General features: G+C 43.4%; 1 protein-coding gene across 1 annotated transcript; it reads right to left on the bottom strand.

The window, feature by feature from the left end:
- Positions 1–579: 579 nt before the first annotated feature.
- rapgef5b (Rap guanine nucleotide exchange factor (GEF) 5b) lies at positions 580–19,893 on the bottom strand. The gene is made up of 18 exons (XM_076737205.1): positions 19,466–19,893; positions 14,915–15,054; positions 14,117–14,217; positions 10,062–10,140; positions 9,654–9,798; positions 9,465–9,562; positions 7,148–7,178; positions 6,848–6,926; positions 5,765–5,914; positions 5,177–5,274; positions 4,743–4,865; positions 4,136–4,314; positions 3,813–3,903; positions 3,676–3,726; positions 3,289–3,376; positions 3,073–3,137; positions 2,921–2,975; positions 580–2,706 (listed from the first exon to the last, which is right to left on the bottom strand). The coding sequence occupies exons 1-18, from the start codon at positions 19,643–19,645 to the stop codon at positions 2,588–2,590; spliced, it is 1,872 nt and encodes a 623-aa protein (XP_076593320.1). The 5' UTR covers positions 19,646–19,893; the 3' UTR covers positions 580–2,587.
- Between the last annotated feature and the right edge of the window lie 1,052 nt (positions 19,894–20,945).

Here is a 20,945-nt window from a genome sequence, read left to right as displayed (position 1 = left end):
ATGCTCTGATAGTTAATTATTTGAAGACAAACCCGTTTAATGCTGGTAGGTGATTATAAATTTACTTAAAGGATTGAAGCCTTTGAATGAAGAAAGTGAGGAAATGTAACGCGTCTGGTGTCGAGCTTGAGCGCACACAGTGCTGACGAGTTGTTTGTGCATATATTGAGCACAGTATCACTTCACTGCGTTCAACAGATGCCTTTCAGCTTTCTTTGTTTTGCTGACTCAGTGTTGTTTGCAGTTCCCTAAATACATTTTTTTTTATCATGACCTCAGTATGAGTCATGTCTGATTGATCCTAAAACTAAATTTAAACCACAGCAAGGTAGAGACAACATAATATTTATAGGTACAGTTACCAATAAGACATTATTAACACAGTAAATCTGAGATGGTTCGTCTGTGTTTGATGCTCAGCAGTTTCTCACTATCCTAAATGTATTCACACTGGACATTATAATCATTCAGAGTCAAGAGAATTACTGCTGAAAGACTTAGAAAGAACCATTTGCAGGAATGGGGAATGAATTTTCACTCACCACCTTATACATGCACGTATTCTTCACAATAATCAAGTCATGATGATGAGAAATATTTTATTGCATGCACAGTTGACACTGGTGTTCAATCCATGGTTTGCCATATCATGCAGACCAGCCAAAACAGTGCGTACAAAAAATCAAAGGAAAGAAAGAAAAGATCAAACTGCGTGTCTATGGAACAAATAAATAATTCTGAAATAAATAAATATCCTTATCCAGAATTTCAACACATACATATATACAGTATAAACAGAATCAACTGCACATTGTTGATGATACAAATGAAGTTTGAAATAAGATGGTGCTAAAGCATGTTCTCTCCATGTCGGCCGTGGGCTTTAAAATCCAAAATATACAAATAAAGTCTCAAGAATATAATGCGAAAGTCCATCTACAGCGCTTCACATCGCCTGCCTGAAATGGCCTAACTAAAGGGCAAGAGGGAGAATTTTGGGTCGACCAATTTAGAGAATAAATACTGCATCTGCCATGACTACACATTATACATCTGAATACAGAAGTGTTACTTCACACTGTACATAAGCTAATGGCTTCTAGCCTTCTTCATTTTTCTCTACTTTTTGTCCAGAAGGTGCTGTAATACTTGATTCTGCTATTGCTCTTTACTTACAGGGACAGATATTTTTTTTTTTCTATCCATACATTAATTGAGGACAAAAGAGATCAGCTGTAGCTCAGTGACACTGTCCAGAGGAATGTGTCACCGTGTCATGTGTGTTTGGAAACACGCTGTATCGTGCTGGAACCTGAACTTTAAAGACCAACACAGGGCTGCATCAGAACGGGTCTGCTGCTTCATTGAACTGATTGTCCACAGCTCAGCTAGATGGAGATCCTCACACCAATGCTTCGGGAAAAAAAAGACGAGAATTCATTTGAATGAGCGTCTTTACGGTATTTGGCACTAACATGCGTCATGGTGACTCGCACACAGGACACTCATCCGTTCGCACGCACACCAAAGAAATACAGTACACTGTGTGTTCTTATTTCCTGCTCTGCGTTGTGTAAAGCCTGATACACAGCACTTTAGGTTAATAAAAAACTGTATGGTAAGAGAATTCTGCAATGTAAAAAATAAAGACAATAATATATGAAATGTCAAATATTTAACAATCATCTTGAATCCGTTTAGCAAGACGTCAGCTTGTGTCATCCACTGGGCTGATCTACTAGTCGCCGCATGTCCTACATCTGGCCAAGAGGCCATCTGGATCGTGGCGGACTGTGCAGTGTGTGTGCAGTATCGGGCTGAAATACTCTTTGGTTAAATCTGATGAGACAACCCTCTGCTGACAGATCTATAAACAGTGTCTGTAGATACAAAAAAGACTTATGATATCAATCACCTGATGTGACGTCATGTGTTAAAAGCTCTGGAAAGGTGAGTAAGTGGACCCTTTTTTTTGTCAAATATACTGTTTTCAAGGTTGAGAATGAACTTCCCATGCTCTAATTTTTTTGTTTGCATGTTTGTTTCCTGTAGCTTGTCATTAGATGGGGAGCATTTCACCTGCAAACCAACCCTTTCTGCTGATTCTCCACAGAGTGGAGCTGTTGGGTCACGGTCAGAGCCCCAAACCTGCCAGCCTCTGCCATCTGCAGGAATGTAATAGCAGCAGCAGCAGCAGCAGCAGGTTTGGACATGCACCTCTAATCATACTGATCAACATCTAGAGCTCAGACCTGCTGCTGCCGTTGGCTTCTCTTGCCAACAGGCAGCAAAAGTTGGAGTGGATGTGCTGGCACTGACGCTCAGCTGTTGGGATGATGTTGGCTGGGCCTGGTGTTCAGGTGTTCTGGATCAATGACTGTTGTGGATCTATGCAAACATTTATGCATTTAACCTAAGACGTGTCCTCTGCTGCTTATTCTCGTCTCTAGTGAGAGTTTTCCTGATTGAGCGGCTCCCTCCTGTGGTCGGCCAGGATCGTGCAGCGTACTCTGAGTCCTGAGAGATGGCTGAGACAGCGACAGATTGTTCCTTGGCAATCCGACAGAAGCACAGTGAGAGCTGTCCTCTAAGCACGGGGCTCCAGTCTGTGCGACAGTTCAAACAGAGTCTGCTGATTGTCGACGATATGAAGGTAATCAATGTAGGCTCGCACTTCGGAGCTGCTCTTCTGGGTGATGCCGTTTCCTGGTGGGAAAGAAAATCTTTTACTTCCAAGCTGAGACTGCAGCACCCAGGACAGCTCCTCTGTCTGTCCCCTGTCCTCTGTCAAGTCAGCCAAGTCATTTTTATGTCAAAAACAGACATGTGGACATCATATAAATGGCATTAACCTGATTTAAACTATGTGCAGATCCTTTATTTCAAAGTTAGCTGCCAATTGACTGATGTGAATACTGACCCATGTGATCTTTCTGACACTGCCGGATGAGCCGCACTGTGTCTGCTATCATGTGCTGGAGACAAAGAGGGACGCAGGCTTCATTAAACATGACATCTACATTTCTGATTCAGCACTGCTGTATTTTCTCTACAAAGGGCCCGTGAACTCACCAGCTTTTCAAAGTTAACCAGGTTGTCGTGAAAGGTCTTGTTGCCTTCGTGAATGAAGGTGATGTCTGGAACAGATAAACATTTTGTGAGCATTCACCAACAGGTATCTGACGTCTGTTTGTTTCCTCATGTCGAATCTGCCAGACAGAAGTCTTTCACAGAGCTCTCCTCCTACAGTAGTTGTGTGGAAGCGAAGGGACAGAATAATGAGCGCACCTTTCAGTAGTAGAGGAAGAAAGGGGATCTTTGGCGCCTTCATCTTCTTGAAGGAGTCCCTGTAGGCCTTGTGGTTCAGCGACGGATCCTGTGAAGACATTTTCAAAACGAATGAGTGTAATCCCGGTGGGGGGGGTGCTGTGTGTGCCTGTGCATGCATGCTTTGTTAGAGCTGAATTACGGCAGCATCAGAGACTAATGATCATCTAAAGCACCTGATGTTTCACCTGATGTTTGGAAATTAAAAACATCTGTTTGTTTCACGGCATACACACTGAAGCGCAGGCTTGTTTTCCCTGTCGGAGTCGATGAATGTCGTTGTTTTTTCATCTCAGAACAGATATATTCAGTGTGTTATATACACAGAGAGCCACGGATCACACTTACTGTAACTGTCTCCAGCTCTGAGAACAGCTTTTTGAATTTCCCAGGAATTTTCTGCAAAGACAAGATTTATTTTATCCAGATGTGCCTCAGCTATAAAGTTGGAGCAGATTTCTGTATGAAAATTAGAACATCCTTACCTCCCAAGTCTGACTGAGGCGGCTAACAGCTGCAGTGTTCAGGCCCATTATAATGGCAAAGAAGCAGTTGAGGTTCCTCTGAGCTTTACAGCTATAGAAGATCAATGGAGCAAACAATCGAGTTACCTCTGGGGCACAGCTCAACAGTGCAGAAGTAGATGCAGTTTATTGATTTGCCACTGGAGGGGGCACCATCCTCACGCAAGTCTAAACGCCTCACCCTTACATCTGGGGCTGAAATGCTGTGGTGTTGGCCAATGGTGTTTGTATGACTCAATAAATCTCTGGTCAAAATGCAGAGGGATGTGAGAAAAGCCACTCACTGGGCAGCGATCTTGATGAACTTCTTGATGAGTTGGACCCTTTTGCAGAGCGTCGGGCAGAGCAGCACCTCAGTCATCACCCACAGCTGGACGTCATTGCAGCGCTGCAGCAGCAGCTCTAACGCCATAGTGTGACCGCTGCTACTGTGGCGGCTGAACGTGAAGTACACGAGCTCTTGCTGTAAAAAGAACGTATATGCAGGAGTTGAGCAGAGCATGGCGCGTCATGGCTCGTGTTGGTTAGTTTAAGGGTAAGGTTCAGTTTCGCTCGCCAGATGTTTCTAAAGTAAATTAATTAAAAACCAAATTATTAAATCACTATTTATGCTGTTTTACTTTTGAGAAGCAAAAGTGTTCTGTAAATATTTCAGATCCCTCATTATTAATCATTTTTCATAATCTGAGCATCAGTCAATTAAAGGAACTCGGGATCCTCTCACCATTTTGCATCCTAACAGTACAATAGGTCTTTTGAACCATGACCCACCGTTAAGTTTCAGTTTTGCCCTCTCAGGGAAAAAAGTTTGGGCACCCCTGGTTTAGGCCCATCAGGCCTAAATTTTACAGGCAACAAACCCTGCACAAGTATTCAAGTTGTGGGACAAACCTCATGTATTGAGTCAAAGATGGTCCAGTCAAAGTTGGTGAGAGCAACAGCCACGTCCCACGTGTTCAAACTGAGCGTGCGAGCCATCCTCTGTTGCAGCTCAGCGTTGTCTATGAACGGGTTCTGTAGACGGAAAACCAAAGAAAAACAACATCAAACACCGACAAGATCAGGGCTGCTCGTCTTTCCTTTTTGTTGCCTGAAAGGCAGATTAGAAATTGTTTCATGTGAGCAGGTTTTGATAAATTGTCCTGACAAGTGATTTAATCTAAATGTGCTACATATGCATTTGTGTAAAACAAATTGTAGATTATCTTATTCATTGCCTCTGATCTGATGCATGAGTGCATGTCTGACCTAACAGAGGACACTGTTTCGACAGCACAGGAACAGCACGTTTAATTTGAAGTGACACCTTGCAGTGATATTCTTACCAGGACCTCTCCTAGGTCCTTCCTGCAGACATGCAGCCTCCCCATTGGCCGGAAAGAATCGGAGAAGACTCTGTCCTGAGGCTGCAGGAGGAGCCTGCCTGCAGGGGGAGAGAACATATCACAAATAGCACAACACCATTAAAAATCTGTCAGCCAGCGTGTTAGCAGCTATCAGGAGCAAGAGATAAGACTTGCTGTGTGAGGTTCACTTCAGTCGCTGATAACAGATACTGACTTCATATCACTGGAGTGTAAATGCTGAGAGATTCGGGTCAGTGCTGCTGATTATTATCTCACAACTTCATGTGTGGGAAAAAAATTCAAGTATTAAATGTTGTGAAAAACTACAACACCAGAGTTTTTCATAGGCAATATTTACTTTTATTTGTAAGTTAGACTAGTGTAGTTGGGATAGTATATAACTTAAGACACTTCAGAATAACCTATTCTGACCTACTATGTACTGAACTGCACACTAGTGTTTAATGAGAGTGCTGTGCAGAATGCAGCTTCTCACTTTCTGCCACTGCTGTGAGTGTTTAGTTGTCATACTTGACTGTATTGCTGGTTGATATGTACTGTATTTACCTCCAGGGTAAGTGACAGCCACTAATACCAGTTCGCCCTGTGGGACATCCATCCTTTCTGCCACCGCCTGCAGCAGCTCCTGGGCCACGACTCCTAGATGAGCCCTCATACTTAGGTAGGAGTCCATGGTAATATACACATGACACAGCACTGTAGCACAGAGAAAATATTGTTTCAGTAAGGTACAACATAGAACAGCACAGCGCTTGAAGTGCTGCTTGGCCCACGGCCAGTGCACGCAGCAGACTACGCATGATCACTTCATTATATAACCACAGACAAACCAGCAGCCAGATGCTGCTGGAGCAATTCTAAATGGCATCAGGCTTTCTAAATAATGAAGCTCTTGATATAAGATCATGACACAGGGCCACAAGACAAGCTAATAATGCAGGAATCGCCTCAGAGATATTGTATTTTATTGGAGCAAATTCCATAGGAAATTTTCAAATAACCAAATTACTAAAATTTCCTGGGTCCTGGGCAGCTGCTGGCTTTGCTGTGAGAGCTGGTGTAAAAGGTTTAGGGCTGGGTGTATTCGAGGGGAGGGATAATCACCCACTGCGTGCAGTAGAGGGCAGACTTCATGCAGGTTGTCTTCCCAGAGGCAGACTCCGGCAGGTTATCTTACCATTTAGCACTCGTTCAACCAGAAAGAAAGCAATTAATTAAGTCACCTGCTGCCGTCTCTGAAAACAACAGGAAGAAATGGATATAGCGGGGCTGCCCCTTATTGATAAGGCGACCTTGAGCGAATCGACTGACCCTCAACTTGTCCAGTGTAAGCATTCAGTGATCAACTTTGGAGCACTGTGTAGTGTGGATCTGTGGCTCATCCACAAGCAGAAAGCTGGTCTACATCCAAACCTTGGCAGAAAAAATCCAATCCCCTTTAAAAGAAGCAAAACCTGATCCCAACAAGGGAAAAATAATTCTGAAGTCATAACTCAGGAACCTGCATTTCCAAACCTTTTCATTCATTCCCTGGAAAGATTCCCATTGTTCTACTCTTCAGACTAAATGTGTTTGGAAACAACGTATGATGGGAGGAATGTGTGAAGAACGCCTCGTTTTACGTCTTACCTTCCTTGGTCTCCCTCTGTGTGCATCTGGACTGGAGCCCGTTCTCTTTCAGGCTCAATTGGTGGAAAAGTGCTTTGCTCTGAAAGAAGGGAAATACGTGGATTTTCACACACATTCATACTGCCCGAGAACATTAAGCATTTCAGTGGAGCCACAGAACATTGTCTTTAGCAGGAAATGTGACGACAATGGCTCCAACGGCCAAACTAGCATGCTGCAGTGGATAGCCAGTTCTGTTTAATACAGTTCTCTCTGTCTGAAGTGTCGTAAAGGGAGCAAACACAAGATCGTATCACTCACCTTCCTTTGAGGGGAATATTCATCCACCGTGCTGGAAAAAGAAGAAAGAAATCAGCACCACAATGTGCCTAAACATGTGCAAATAACTGTCATTTCCCCTAAAAGGACCCGATCTGTAAGTAAAAAGACAGCTTCACATCAATGCAGTCTATAATCAAGGTAAAATGAACGTACATGTGTTCTCCTCTGTTGTGTTCAGTCCATTATTTAAGATCAGTGTCAAGGCGAGATTAGAGTGCTGTGCAGATTTTTAGACCTTCCAATGTGATCCCTTCCTTTAATCACCCCATTCTCATCAGTTAGGCCTGGCTAGCATGATGGATAGCCCCGTGTCCATTATCATCCCTCAGCTTTTACTGGGCTCTGCATCACAATAGGCTTGTTGGCACAAAGCCTGCCCTGAGGGACCTCCTCCCGCTGGCCAGCGGCAATCCTGTGCTAATGAAAAACCTGATTCCCACTGTCACATCAAAACGGAGCTCGTGGTCTAATTCGCTCCTTTACTCCAGAAAAAAAAACATACCACTGCGGATGTCAACAGGCTCGGTAAATTACAACGCCACCCGACGAGAGAGTACAAGAGAATAAGTGTTTTTTGAATTCCTAAGCTTTCTTTTTGCACAAAGGCCAGATAGAAGTTTATTGGCGCAAAGGACTAAGTGAGTGTTCTTTGTACAAAAAAATGGCACGTTTCAGCTTTCTACTCAGTAGTAGATTGCCTAAAAGCAGTGAACCTTGTCCTCCCCCGGGGTGAGCCTGATTGTGAAAAGCTCATAAATAGTAGAGTATGTCAGTTAGAAACACCCACGCAAAGTCCACCGCTTTAAAGGAGTGGGTGTTGTTGAGCTCCCTCTCTAAACATGAATAAAGCAGCAGAGTCAAGTTGAATTATCTGCACTGGTTTCTTATAGGCGGCAGGTCGGAGCATCCCCAGGGAAAGGGTCTGATTGGAGGCTGTGGTTGAGGAAGGGGAAGGGAGACGTGGGTGTGGCAATGTGTCTGGTGAGTTGGGGGTAGTTTACACTGTAATGACAAAGAGCAACGTGATGCTCACTTTCATTAAAAAAAAAAAAAAAAAAAAAAAAATGTAATTAAGCAGCAGTTTCACTTTAACAACGAGAAAACAGACCTCTCTTCAAGACTCATGTACAATGAGAGTTTTAAAAGCGGACTCTCTGTGATATAAAATATTGTCCAATGTTGCGGTCAATCCATAACTTGAAAAAGATATCTACTCCTGAACTCATAAGTGGCATGCATTACCAGTAATTTACTGCATTCAACGAACAAATCTGAATCTGACGGTTGAGTCTCTGCAAAAATCTGCATGAAAAATCAGCTGTTTCTTTGTCTGTTGATATAATGTGTTTGCACAACATGCCAGTATGTATGTGTGCATCGCTGGGTCTGTCTGTTTATTGTATATGTGCATGTATGCATATATGCATATACACATGCTTATGCCCATGTGAGTATGTATACATGTTCCTGTGTGCAAATATGCATGTGTATGCTTATTGTGTATGCAGTATGTCTGCATCCATGTGTATACATACATGCATGAATAACATTTGCTTAATGTCTGCCTTTGACAGTCAACTCCATACATTTTATGAAGGCACACTGTGGTCTCTAAGTATAGTAGAATCTGATTTGGTGATATCAATAGAATGCTAAAAATAGTCAGTACCACAGCCAATGCCAATCAGTGCATTGATCAGTAAATTCCTACTGTATGCATTTTCTATTTAGATTATGGGCTAATTTATATAATCTATTACCCACCAAGTCTAATGATGTGTGTCACTGTGCTTATACATATGGAGGTGCAAATATGCTATAATAGAATATATTTGAGTTTGACGCCATTAATAGCGAGCAGGCTTGAAGATGCGTCCAGTAAACAAGTTCTTCGTTCTCATGGTAAATGAGAAAAATTTCTGCCAGCTTGTCATTAATTCTCAAAAATCCTGTATTTCCTCAATTTTAGAGATTCAGGATAAAGAACTCCATGACCTTCATACTTTAGTGCATAACACCCCAGAACACTGCAATTACTCTTCAAGCTCTGAATGGATTCATTGATGAGATGCAAGCGGAGAAGGAGCTCTTTCTGTCCTCAGACACCAGCTCATGTCTCTGTGTCTTTCCAGACCCCAAACAGTCACAGTCATACTCACTGTACATACCCAGACTTGAAATCATCAAATCCACCAGTTTTTCCATTTTGTCGTTCAGCATCTATGTACGCATGTCCTGAACTGTCCTGTGTCCAATAACTCAAAGTGACAAACTAAGTCATCATGCGGCCACTCACTGTCTGCGATGCAGCTGGTACAGCTTCTGCAGTTCCCTCACATCCTTCTCCAGGGCCGGGTGCTCGTAAAGATCATCCAACATGTAACGATACAGAGTCTGGAAGGAAATGTCAATTTTCATTTCTCCCATATTAGTTCAGCTGACACCCCAGTTTCCACCCTTTTTCACGGAACATTACATTTCCTACCTTCATGAAGAGTTTGACATGCTCGTCCTCCCTCAGGAAGTCTTTGCAGAGAGCCGTCCACTGTGACACCAGGTGCAGCACTTTTCGTTTCCTCTCCAGGGCCTCCTTCCTGTCCTCCTTCCCTCGGTATCGCTTGGTGCAATAGGTGGGATTGGGTTAAGGCTTCAGCGCAGATGGAGAGCGAGATCTATTTGCTGACATCAAATGCAGTATAAAATGAAGAGAGTGTGTGCGCGGTGTTGATTTAGGGATAGAGAAGAGACTTTCTGTTTCCTTGGAAGCGGAGCAGCTTTGAGTCAATAAAACGGCCTTGTTTTTGTCTAAAACATCTATGTGTGTTCGTACCATTCACAAAGGAGGGTTATTGTGTGTGAATGTCTGAAATAATGTCCCTGTGTTCAAGGATATTGCCCCAGCAGAGCTTGACATAAGTCGCTGGTGGACATGAACACTGGGTAAGTCAGCAGAAAGTCATCCAGAAGCGTATCTGGGAAGAGAAACACATGATCAACAATGAACAAAAAATGGTACATTTTGTCGTGTTCTAACTTCAGAAATAGCTCATAGATTGACACTGAAGAGACAAACTTAAGTTTAAATTCTGTGCAGACCGTGGTATAAATCCTCATTAGGTTTGTGCTACGCTACAGGATGCTGAGCTACACGTGCACCACTGACATTGACAGCTGCGTGATTGATGATGGCTGAGCTGCACAAACAGTCGGCCTGTACTTTTAATTGAGGTGGCAGCTCAGAGACTTGGCTTTAGTTTTTCCTCTTCCATCTTAATAAGGAGAGCTCATTCTGTCAAACGTCTACCAAGCACTAAGCAGAGACATTTCAGAGGTGAGCATACTGTGAGAGGCCGTTCAATGGCACATTATCCTTCATGGTCAGTCTCAGATGATCACTTGTGCTGAAACCGCTGAGGATTCTCCGGCTGCGTTTTGCTCCTACAAGTTAAAACAAGCCTTTGCTTGCTTTATCTTCAATCTCACACATTCGCCGCTGCAGGCTGTATCAGTCACGATAAGCCAATAATGTTTAATGTGTCAGGTGACTCTCTGCCCTCTGATGAAGTCTGTGTTTTCATTGTGATTATCTTGTGAAAAGAAAAGCAATCTGATATTGCTCAGCCATCATCCTAATGTGTTTACAAGCAGCCTTTTCTGCCACTGTATCCTCGTACGATTCCTTCCCAAGGTTACACATGGCTAAGTGTTTCTGTAAATGGATTGAATCAAAGCTGATCAAACAGTCCCCGTGACATGATATGCACTTATAGACAACATTATCACAACACTTTTTTTTTTTTTTACCATGATAAATAAAGACTAAACTTTGCGTCATCACTTCATTTTAATGCCACACACAAAGCTCCTTTCTCCCAGAATCTAAGTAAATAATTATTTGTTGGACAATATGACAAACAGTAAAAGTGAATTTCAGAAAATGACTTTAAGCCATTTAAATAAAATTGTAAGGCATACAGAGAAATAGGACAGTAACTCCCAGACATGACGCCCAGCCACAAGCGAAAAGCTTTACAAATCCTATTAGGGCCAACCTCCACTCAACCCCTCTGTAAGTGTGCCTCACACCCAGAATTGTAAATTCTCCCCTTTAATTTCACACTGGCTTCCCAGGGCTTTGTGTGCGTTCTGGTCCACAGGACGCCCTGACATCATTATGTTAATCCGTGCAGAGCAGCTGTGGACGCATCACTCACTGCTTATGAGAGGTTACACACTTGTACACATGTAACTCCCATAAAGAATAAAATAACACACTTTAACACAAAAGCAGAAAACAACATTCAAAAGATCACCCACCCACATACTGTACTTTACCTCCTCCCCTCCACACACACACACACACACACACACACACACGAGCACCATGCACTGCTCACACTGTGCGCAGTGCTCCAAGCTGTCTTAACTGAAACACTTTCTCATGAGTAACAGCTTACATACCACTCCCCAGGCTGTACACACTGCAAGTTTTGAAAGTTGGAAAACAGAATAAATATTTAATCTTAACCTAAAGTAATACTCTCAAGTTTTCTTCGTAAAACAGCAAAAAAAAACCAAAAAAAAAACAGGGAGTGTCCTGCAGAGTAAATTTAATCCAGACAGTTTAGCAGAAGCTACTGACCCAAAGATGTGTATGGATCATGCTGTACGGATGAAGTTTCACTGTCTGTTGTGCTGATGTGTGACTGCTGTACATCACAGGATTTTTATTTAAGATTTTCAGCGATCATCAGCTGTTGGCCGTGATCAGAGGGGTGAATGTAGGATGTCGATTTTGCTGCTGCTTATGCTCAACCCGAAACAAATTTAGTTTCCTTTTCAGAGGAAATGCAGAATGGATTCATTGATCTCGCTTGTCAATCTACTGTTTAAATCAATCATCCTGACAATCAACCTGCCAATTCCAATAAGTACTCGTAAAAATTGATCAATGCCGCCTTTGAAATAAGGATGTTGATGTGTCACTTATTGGTGCAGTAACGACCAGAAGCCATCGTCTTGGTGTAAAAGCCTTAAATTATCATGACTGTCTGAGAAATGAAAAATTTGCTTTTTTCCCCCTACGAATAAGCATCACCATCTCCCCACATGGTGCATCAGTTAAAAGGCTGGAAAATCCTCCCGTTAGGAACACAAATGTTCCTTTCCATGTTTTTCAGAGCTGGCAATGTACACCATGAATCTGTGCAGAGCTGGAATCAATAGATGCACTCAGACTGGGTACAGGAAACAAGGCAACAAAGCATGCTACCCACAATGCTAGGCCACAGAAGGAAATGCGACGGCAGCACGTCAGACATCTCCACGGTGTAGCCTACTGCAGTGCTTCATGTTTGCTCTTCCTCAAACATGCCGGTGGTGCTTTCAGAAAAGTGCCATCTCTTGCAGAAAGCTCCTCTGCATTCTTAATGTTGTGTATGCAGTATAGATGGAAGCAAGTGCTACCATGGTGAGATGAAACTGGCTTTCTAATGTGCTGTGCTGCATGTAAGTCATAAACACAACATCAATAATCTGCTGCAGACATCAGTCATGTAGCTGCACGAGCTGTCTGAGCCATCCGAGAGGGAAAGACCGAGCGCGGCAGCTTGGTGGATGTTCAAATAAATCTCTTTTTAATGAAATCAAGGGTATCACATGGCCACGCTTCACAGGGTCTGAACTTTCAGGGGCACACTTAATAGTAGAACTAGAGCGTATAGAGCTTCAGTATTCACACAGAGAGAACCAAGGCCAGCAGGAGTCACACTACTAAACATGACTGAGTGCAGATCAATCGCTCTCCAGGACTCAGTTCATTCCTTCTCCTCCGCAGGTCTCTGGCTCTTTGACCCTGGGATATCACTCAGCATCATGCTCTGGTCCACGGCTTCCTTTAGATGCTTCACTTCAATACAGTCCTTGTAAGGTGAGCTTATGGTGAATGATTCATCAACAACACACCCCAGAGGATAAGGTGAAGTGTGGAAGGGTTCATTGTAAGTACAGTAAGCTGAAGGAGTGGAGGAGGTCTTACCCACATGCCCACTAATTTAGCTTTGTGTTTAACATTACATCAATATTAAATACTAAATTGTACCAATAAAAATGCACCATGTTGCAACTCCAGGCAAATCTCCTGAGAGGGCATTTAGATCAATTTCATTCACTTCCTCATCAGAATGAGTAATGATCTTTGGTATGCAGTTAGCCTGCCTTCATCCTGATGGGAGATCATCTGTGACCACCTCCATCTCCAGGGAAAAACATGCATGTCCTTTTTTCCCTCCTTGTTTGCCTTTTTCTCTGCATATACGGTGTTTCTCTGTTCTCTCTCGTATTCTTCCTCTGCTTCTCTGACTGTGCTGCTGCTCTCAATCATCATCTCTCATCAAACCATCTTTCCAGCTCAATCAACAGAGTCTCCTCTGCCTTGGCAACAGTGTCACATTATCATGTACCTGCTGGGATGAGAGGAAATGTGTTGATTTGTTGTCGCTGTGAGGCTGGACTGCATGTCATGCAGACCGTTATGGTATCGCTCAAAAGATATGAGCAACGTTTATCTCTGTAAAAGGCTTTTAAATGAACAGGCTCGAAGTCTGAGCCATTCTGGGAATGATAGCACATGATTAGCCCAGTAATAATGCCCAGAGGGGGCTGCTGTCCCAGCTCCTCTGTGAGAGAGAATGGTGGGGAGGGGAGTAAAATGGAAAGTAAAGGGAGTTATTCCTCTCTTTTTCTTTCTATCTATCTCTCACAAACACACGTAAGAACACCACTTTAACAATGCTATAATCATAAAGTTATCCACCAACTAATTTTTCTCCTTTTTTATATTTTTGCCCTCTAAAGTACAAAAAAATGCTCATTCACACACGGGCAAAACACAGTAAGGAGAAAGGGGACGAGAAAGGTGTTTCAGAACATTAAAGTGTGCGTGCTGACCTGACTCTTTGCCCTGTGTCGTCCCCTGGTCCTCATCCAGTGTCAGGTCATTCAGCAAGTGCTCCAGGATCTTCTCCGGGGTCCCTGACAGCACCATGTACCTGTCAGACACAACAGAGTCAGTGGACGAGTCCTCCTCGATAGAGGACAGAGAGCGACTGCTGCTCCATTCCTCCTCTCCCTCCGTCCCCTCATCGTCTATGTAGCGAAAGTAGGGGACGTCAAAGGTGGGCATCGTCACCGGCTCTGCCCGGCTGGTGCTGTCACTGCTGCTCTCCTCAGAGCCCTCCTCGTCTTCCTCGTCCTCCTCCTGTTCCACCAGGGCAGCGTGCAGCAGCCTGCCCTCCTCCTGCCGCAGGTTCGGGGGCTGTGGCTGAGATCCCATCCTTGCAGAATCCCTGTGCCCTCACACCGGCAATGTTGCCGTGGTTACTTCTGCATGCCCCCTTTACCCATCCATCCATCCACCTGCAGCTGCTACAGCCCCGTGGTCCACGGCTGCCTATCCCTCAAGCACACTGAGGTATCCCAGTATCTCCACGGCTGAAAGAACTCCTGACTTGAATGGGAAGGCAGCCAGCAGAGCTCTGCCTCACAGTCCCATGCTGCTCACTTATATGTATTTAATGTAGTCATTTATGTGTAGGGAGCTGTGATGTAAGCATGCCTGAATGAGAGTGTGATCCAGAGAGACAGAGAGGGAGAATGATGGGAGGGAGAGCGCTGAGGGAGAGAAACAGATAGTGAGAGAGGATGGGAGGGAGGGAATCTAGGAGGGAGGGGAGTGGAGAGGCTTACCTCCTGCTCCTCGCCTCCTCTCTCCCTCCTCCCCTCGCTGATGCGGAGGGGGCTGGCGGCTCTGACGACACTCTCTGGAGAACCAGCACATCGTGGCCCCTCTCCCTCAGACACACACGGACTGCCTCGTCACTCTGGGGCTGGAGAGAGAAGGAGGGAGGGAGGGAGGGAGGGAGGGTGTTATCACCAAGGAGATTCCCCTGAATTTTCTGCCTCACACAAATCACCACTGATTTCCATCATAATACTCTGTCAAAGCCAGCACTGTAAATGAAAGAGAATTTCCATATATCATTATTCAGTGCTTATCAGTGGAGCCCATTCAGGGATTAACATAAAAGACTCACACAATTTTTAATTACTGATTCCTATGCAGAGCCTATTAAACGATGGCCAGCGTCTAGAGACAATCTGTTTTCAAGTTGTCATACAGTTAAACTCTGCACACCAGCAATGGTTGAGTGGTTCCGAGCTTAGTTTAGACTTCAGCTCACATGGTCAGTCCTTGTCTGGTGGCCACTATGAGGTGCTATGAATGATGAATTCATCCTCACGTTGCCTACAGTCTCCCACTCTCTGTCTTTCTCTCTTAGTCACTGTCACACACTGTCACCATGTTATCAATTGAAGCCTCAGTGAAAGACAGTCATCCATCCCATCCCTTAAAACTTCACCTGGCCAACAGAAAATATCTCTTAATGCCTCTCTCTCTAGGGTTAGACTGTTAGAGCAGTCAGATATAGAGGTGCAACTAACAATTAATTTCATTGTCTTTTAATCATTTTTTCAATTAATTGTTTAGTCAGAGCTCAAGCTGACTTGTTTTGTCCTACCAACACTCTAAAACCTAAATATATCAAACGGAGGGAAGTTGGAACTAGTATATGTTTAGCATTTCACTTGATAAGCAGTTTAAATTATTCGTTGTGTAATTACTTACAGACCAAAATACATTCCAATCTTAATGATTAATTGATTACCAAAATTGGTTTATTGACTAATCTACCAGTCAGACAATTAACACAAAAAAGCAGTTCAATCAGCCCATGACGGTATGTTTGGTGATGTATCAAAAAGACAATATCAAGCAAACAGATTCAGGATGAGAAGCACACACGCACAGTTTGACTGCCATGGGAAGCCGAAATTTTAATGCATACAGTAGTGTGATGGATATGATGCTGTACATCACTGGTCATTCAACTGAGCATTCAATGATTTTTTTTTTTTTTTTAAATTGAACTTTTTAAATCCTACGTTTGAAACAAATTGGCTGGTTGCAGCATCTGAATTGCAAAGAGGACTGGTAGCTGTTTGACAATGGAGGGTCTGGATCAGAGATATTGGTCTTAATGAGGAGTTCACTGTATAGTGCACGCATCCTGCATCAACTAACCCCGCTTCGCCCCCCCCTCTGCTCCTCAGCCATCAGTCAATGCAACACAAGCCTCTGTGCATGCAATTAGCCAGGCAGACAGGCTGGAAGCGGTTGCAGTTTTCTGCCCTAATTGCCTTTTGCAGAGAAGCATCCAGAGTCCTTCAGTTAAGCATGACTTCCTGGCACATTATCACTTATCTGTGATCTGTGGACATACATACATAAACAGGCGTACTGTAGATACGCCGCACGTACACAGATGAATGCATTAACATAACATGTAAACACACACGTGCAATGTCTAATACACCAAAGACACACAACCGTGTCCATCACTGTGTGGGCTACATTTTCATCATAACATTACACATTCGACCAATCCCATTAACAGCAGAGATGTTTTAAGACCCTCAGAAAGGACCATTAATGGCAATGTTTGCTGGAAGTTCTTTCAGTGCTGTGATTTATGACTCCAGGCAATGTTTACATGTCTGTTTAAGTGACAACTTGTGAATTTATTCCTTCTTTATCTTAGAACAAACACGTATAAAAAATGCTTTCATGCACTTAAGGGTGTGTCCTGTGTAATAATAGACTGTAATATCCAGTCACAGGACCCACAGTATGACATAAGGTTAGGGGGCATGATGAAAAACAAAGAACTAGAAAATTCCCAGAAAGAAAGGGCCGTGTTGATTAGCTTCCTGCTTCTTGGGAAGAGGACATTAGTGGTTCTATCCTTATCAAGACGTGGCGGTCACTGTGTGCGCTTAGCTTCATCAAAGACCGCTGTTTGTGTCCCACTAAGCGTGACAGCCAAGCAAGTTGATTTCTTGACTATAATTAACATGGTGTCTCAGTGTATTGCGAACTGGTCAAACAGCAAAACAAACCTTTCCTCACAATGAATTATTGATCCTGCTGGAGCTGCTGCAGGCCAACTGCTCAGTGCACACTGGGCTTTGCGGTTACCAGTGTCCAAACACAAAAACACAATCAGACCTCGAAGAGTGAATGCACATAATGAGACTGAGTGCCAGGGACGCACAGTTCCTACCCGAGCCTGGAGGTGACCTCGACTCACAGCTAGCACTGAAGTCTTCCCAACATGGACGCCATCAACAGTCGCGTAAACACTACTTATCAGGCCTCTGCGCAAAGTCAAAGGGTTTACTGTTCCTTTCTTTGCTCCAGATGCATTCCACTGGCTGGAGAGACACTTGCTATGTGCATGTCTCCGTGTCTGCTGCAGCAGATCTGGTACGCATGGTATGGAACACTTAAAGGGATCTGGAAGGTGTCAAGTCCTGACAGGGTGCAGATTTGCATCATTAGTGTGCATCATACAGTAAGGAAGGTAAGGAAGAGTAAGACCAAAGGTTCAGAAGCATCGCTGTTGCTTTCAAAGAACCCTTTGATGTAGATGCACTTCATTATCTCCAACAGCAATTAACTCAAATTCCTATAAAGCTCTGATTATATAGCATGTTATAATAAACATGTGCACATAAGCATTCATAGGATTCATGTGTCGGCTGAGAAGAGCAGCCCTGTGTTCATGCCTCTGATGCCCACTAAATAATTGAAAACAGCAGTTAAGTAAAAAAACAAAACAAAAGAAAAAGTGATTTCCAAAGTCAAAACTCTGAACTGCAACACTTAAACCTGACATTTCTTTCCACAGCAAAATAAATTATGTATAGTTCTCTCTAAACTACCAAAGGAAAAGACCCAGAAACATGCTTGGCTTCAAATTTAAGGAGATTGCATAACACTCATGATCTCCCAATGCCAGAATCTCTCACACATTTTCACAGACATGAGCCGACTGTATATTAAGCATCCCTGTTTCCACCAGCTGGGATGTAACTGATTTCTAAGCTCTCTGATGTCTGGGCTTAGATATTTATATGCGCCACACAGTATGTACATTGTGGCATCATTGGATTAACCATTCTATAATCTAGAAACACTGCTAGATAATCTCACATAATCTTAGTATTTCTAGATAATGTCAAGTATTATATGCAAGGTCATCTCACCATTACCGCCGGGATTACATAAATGACACATAGACGCAAGAATGCGCACTGCATGTTACTAGAACAAAGGTAACACAGACTGCTGTAATATGCACCACTAACATTTGATCGTATGTGGCTTAGTGCAGATGAAAAGGTCACTAAATTGAATAGCAACACTGATAAGGCGATCTAGCCTTGTGTTAAAGTAAAGGTCAGAGACCTGATGCACTGGAATCCACCCTAAAGCCACACAATGCCTTGGCATGGTGGTCTGGTCACTTGCGTCAACTTTTCCTGCCATTGTTGTTCAGTTCAGTGCACAGATACAGCTGGCAGGAAGGGAGCCCACCATGAGGTCAGCCAATCAGATGCCTCCTACTGGCCAACTGGCAGGTGATGTCATGATTTTAAAAAAAGTGTGCAGGCTGAACTGAACATGTAGTACATGAACATTGAGTCTTCAATAATGACAGACAGACGGGATAGGGCCTGAGAGACTGAGCCGATGCTGAATTCAACACAGCACATTTATAACATACATTTCTATGCACATAAGAAAATACACTCTACAGTATATTGTTAAGCAATCTTCTATATATCAATTTAATTCTTGCATGTCTTTTGAAGCAGTTTAGAGACTATTTATGATATTTTTTTAACTGAAGCTTTTTGTAGGCTCGGCAGAATCTAAATGACAACATTCATCTTCAGAGAGAGCAGAGATGTTTTCGAATGTATGGAGGCCAATAAAAACAGACAACAAATTAACATCAGTTTGATGGATGGATCACTGCAGGGGGCACGAGCAATGATGCTTAGGCACAATGCTCACAAAACAGCAGCATACAACACAGTATCTATCGCCCAGAGTGAAATGAACTATCTAATGCTGTCTAACTGAATATTCAAGGATAATGTATGCTAATTGAGCAGGGTTCATACTGACACAGAGAGGACTATCTGATAAGCAGTTTGACTGATGTCTTCAATGTGACAAGGCCACAGATAGCTGTTCAGCGAAATGCATCAGAGAGTGGTTTTATATTCATCTATTTACGAGTATTGCTGTATAAAAACCAAAGAAAGTTGTAAAAATCCTGTTATAAAAATGCAGCAGTGACTGCAGCAGTGTTGTGGGTTGTGTCTCACCTCGCTTGTCCTCTCTGGGCCCTTGCTGTGGTTCTGCAGGAAGCGGCAGCCGTCCTTGGCCAGTCTCTGGACCATCTCCAGTCTGGACAGGTCCTCCTTGTCATGCAGGATACACATGTTCCCCTGCTGCAGTGCAGGGGACACGGAGAACATGTACCTCAGACCACAGTCCCAAGACATCGCAGGCTCACTGACTGCTGGCTGTCCACCAGGAAAAACAGCAGGACTCCTGCCTGTGAGCTCACACTACTCAAAAAAAGTGTAAGAGGAGGTGAGCAGCTCAAAATGTGAGTGTTTGTATAGTGCGTGTTTCTGTGTATGCCGTTCAGATGAGTTACAGAATCTGCTGTCACTGCAGCAGAAGTAAATCCCAGACGCTCTCTGCCCTGGTCAGCTCTGTAGCCGTGAGACAAGACTTCATCAGTTGGACTCCAGGTATCTCTGTGTGCTTGGCTTCACTGAGAGTGAATGACAGATTCCCTCTCTCTGTCCTTCCCTTGCCTTTTACCACTGGGGAGGGGAGTGAGTTAGGAACACGGCGGGTTCAGGAAACATCTGGTGAGCCAGACAGCCCCAAAAAGGAAGTTTCAAAATCTCCCGAAAGCAGGAGAGCGTCTAGAGTCAGGACTGGGCAGGGCTCACTACGCTGGAAGGTCAAACACTTGTTAGGGTGGAGATGTGTTGCGTGAGTGTGAAGGTTTAAAGTCATTCAGGCACAAGCACACAAACAATTCTTAACTGTTCTGTTTTCAGTCAGAATACAATTTAGTAACTGAATGTCACCTGCAAGCAATTCATAGAGTGAAAGTATACAAATGTCACAGAGCTGTTACAAGTACATGAATCACATCACATAATCAATCTGTAATGAACTGAATTAACTTCTAAATTAATCCATCAGTCATTTGGTTTTAAATGGTCAGAAAATTGTGACATTGTCCATCACGGCATCCTGAAGCCCAAGGTGACATCACAATGGTATTTTTTTCCAAACGACACATAAGACAAAGAAAAGCAGTGAAGCGAAGAGCTGGAATCAAATAATTTTGTTGTTTCTGCTTGAAAAACGATTGATCAGAACAGTTGCTTATTTCAAAGTTGAGGAACCAGCGATTAAGTGAGTAATAACTGTTAAAAATAATCTTAGTTTTGGTCCTAATACTGGCCTTTCCGCGTAGGTAAAGCCTTCAAAATACACCGTGGAGTTTTTTTTTAAATCAGTGGTGATGCTGTTTTATGGGGCTGCCCTCCACTGTTGTATCTGTGTGTCTGATTTCATTAAAGATCACTGTCTTGTCAGCACTTGCTAATTAAATGAAGCTTGTCATTTGCTTAGCATAGTTACAGAGGGACCAGCGTGATCCTACAGGTATTGACCAAGGTAGAGCAAGGACATTAATTCTTCCTATGAACACTTAATCTATTAGCGTTATATCTTTTTCCCCCTCTGTCAGCAGTGTGACGCTTGACTGGGTCCTTG

Source organism: Chaetodon auriga, chromosome 8, assembly GCF_051107435.1.
Source record: "Chaetodon auriga isolate fChaAug3 chromosome 8, fChaAug3.hap1, whole genome shotgun sequence".
Taxonomy (NCBI): Eukaryota; Metazoa; Chordata; class Actinopteri; order Chaetodontiformes; family Chaetodontidae; genus Chaetodon; species Chaetodon auriga.
Note: the sequence above shows the minus strand (reverse complement) of the source record. Positions and strands in the feature narration are given on the sequence as shown.

Excerpts from the sequence above, each read along its gene's own strand:
- rapgef5b (XM_076737205.1), bottom strand. The coding sequence starts at position 19,645 with ATGTCTTGGGACTGTGGTCTGAGGTACATGTTCTCCGTGTCCCCTGCA. Across the intron at positions 15,055-19,465 it reads GCCCAGAGAGGACAAGCGAG|CCCCAGAGTGACGAGGCAGT; the intron begins GTGAGACACAAC and ends TTCTCTCTCCAG. Across the intron at positions 5,915-6,847 it reads ACAGAGGGAGACCAAGGAAG|TGCTGTGTCATGTGTATATT; the intron begins GTAAGACGTAAA and ends TCTGTGCTACAG.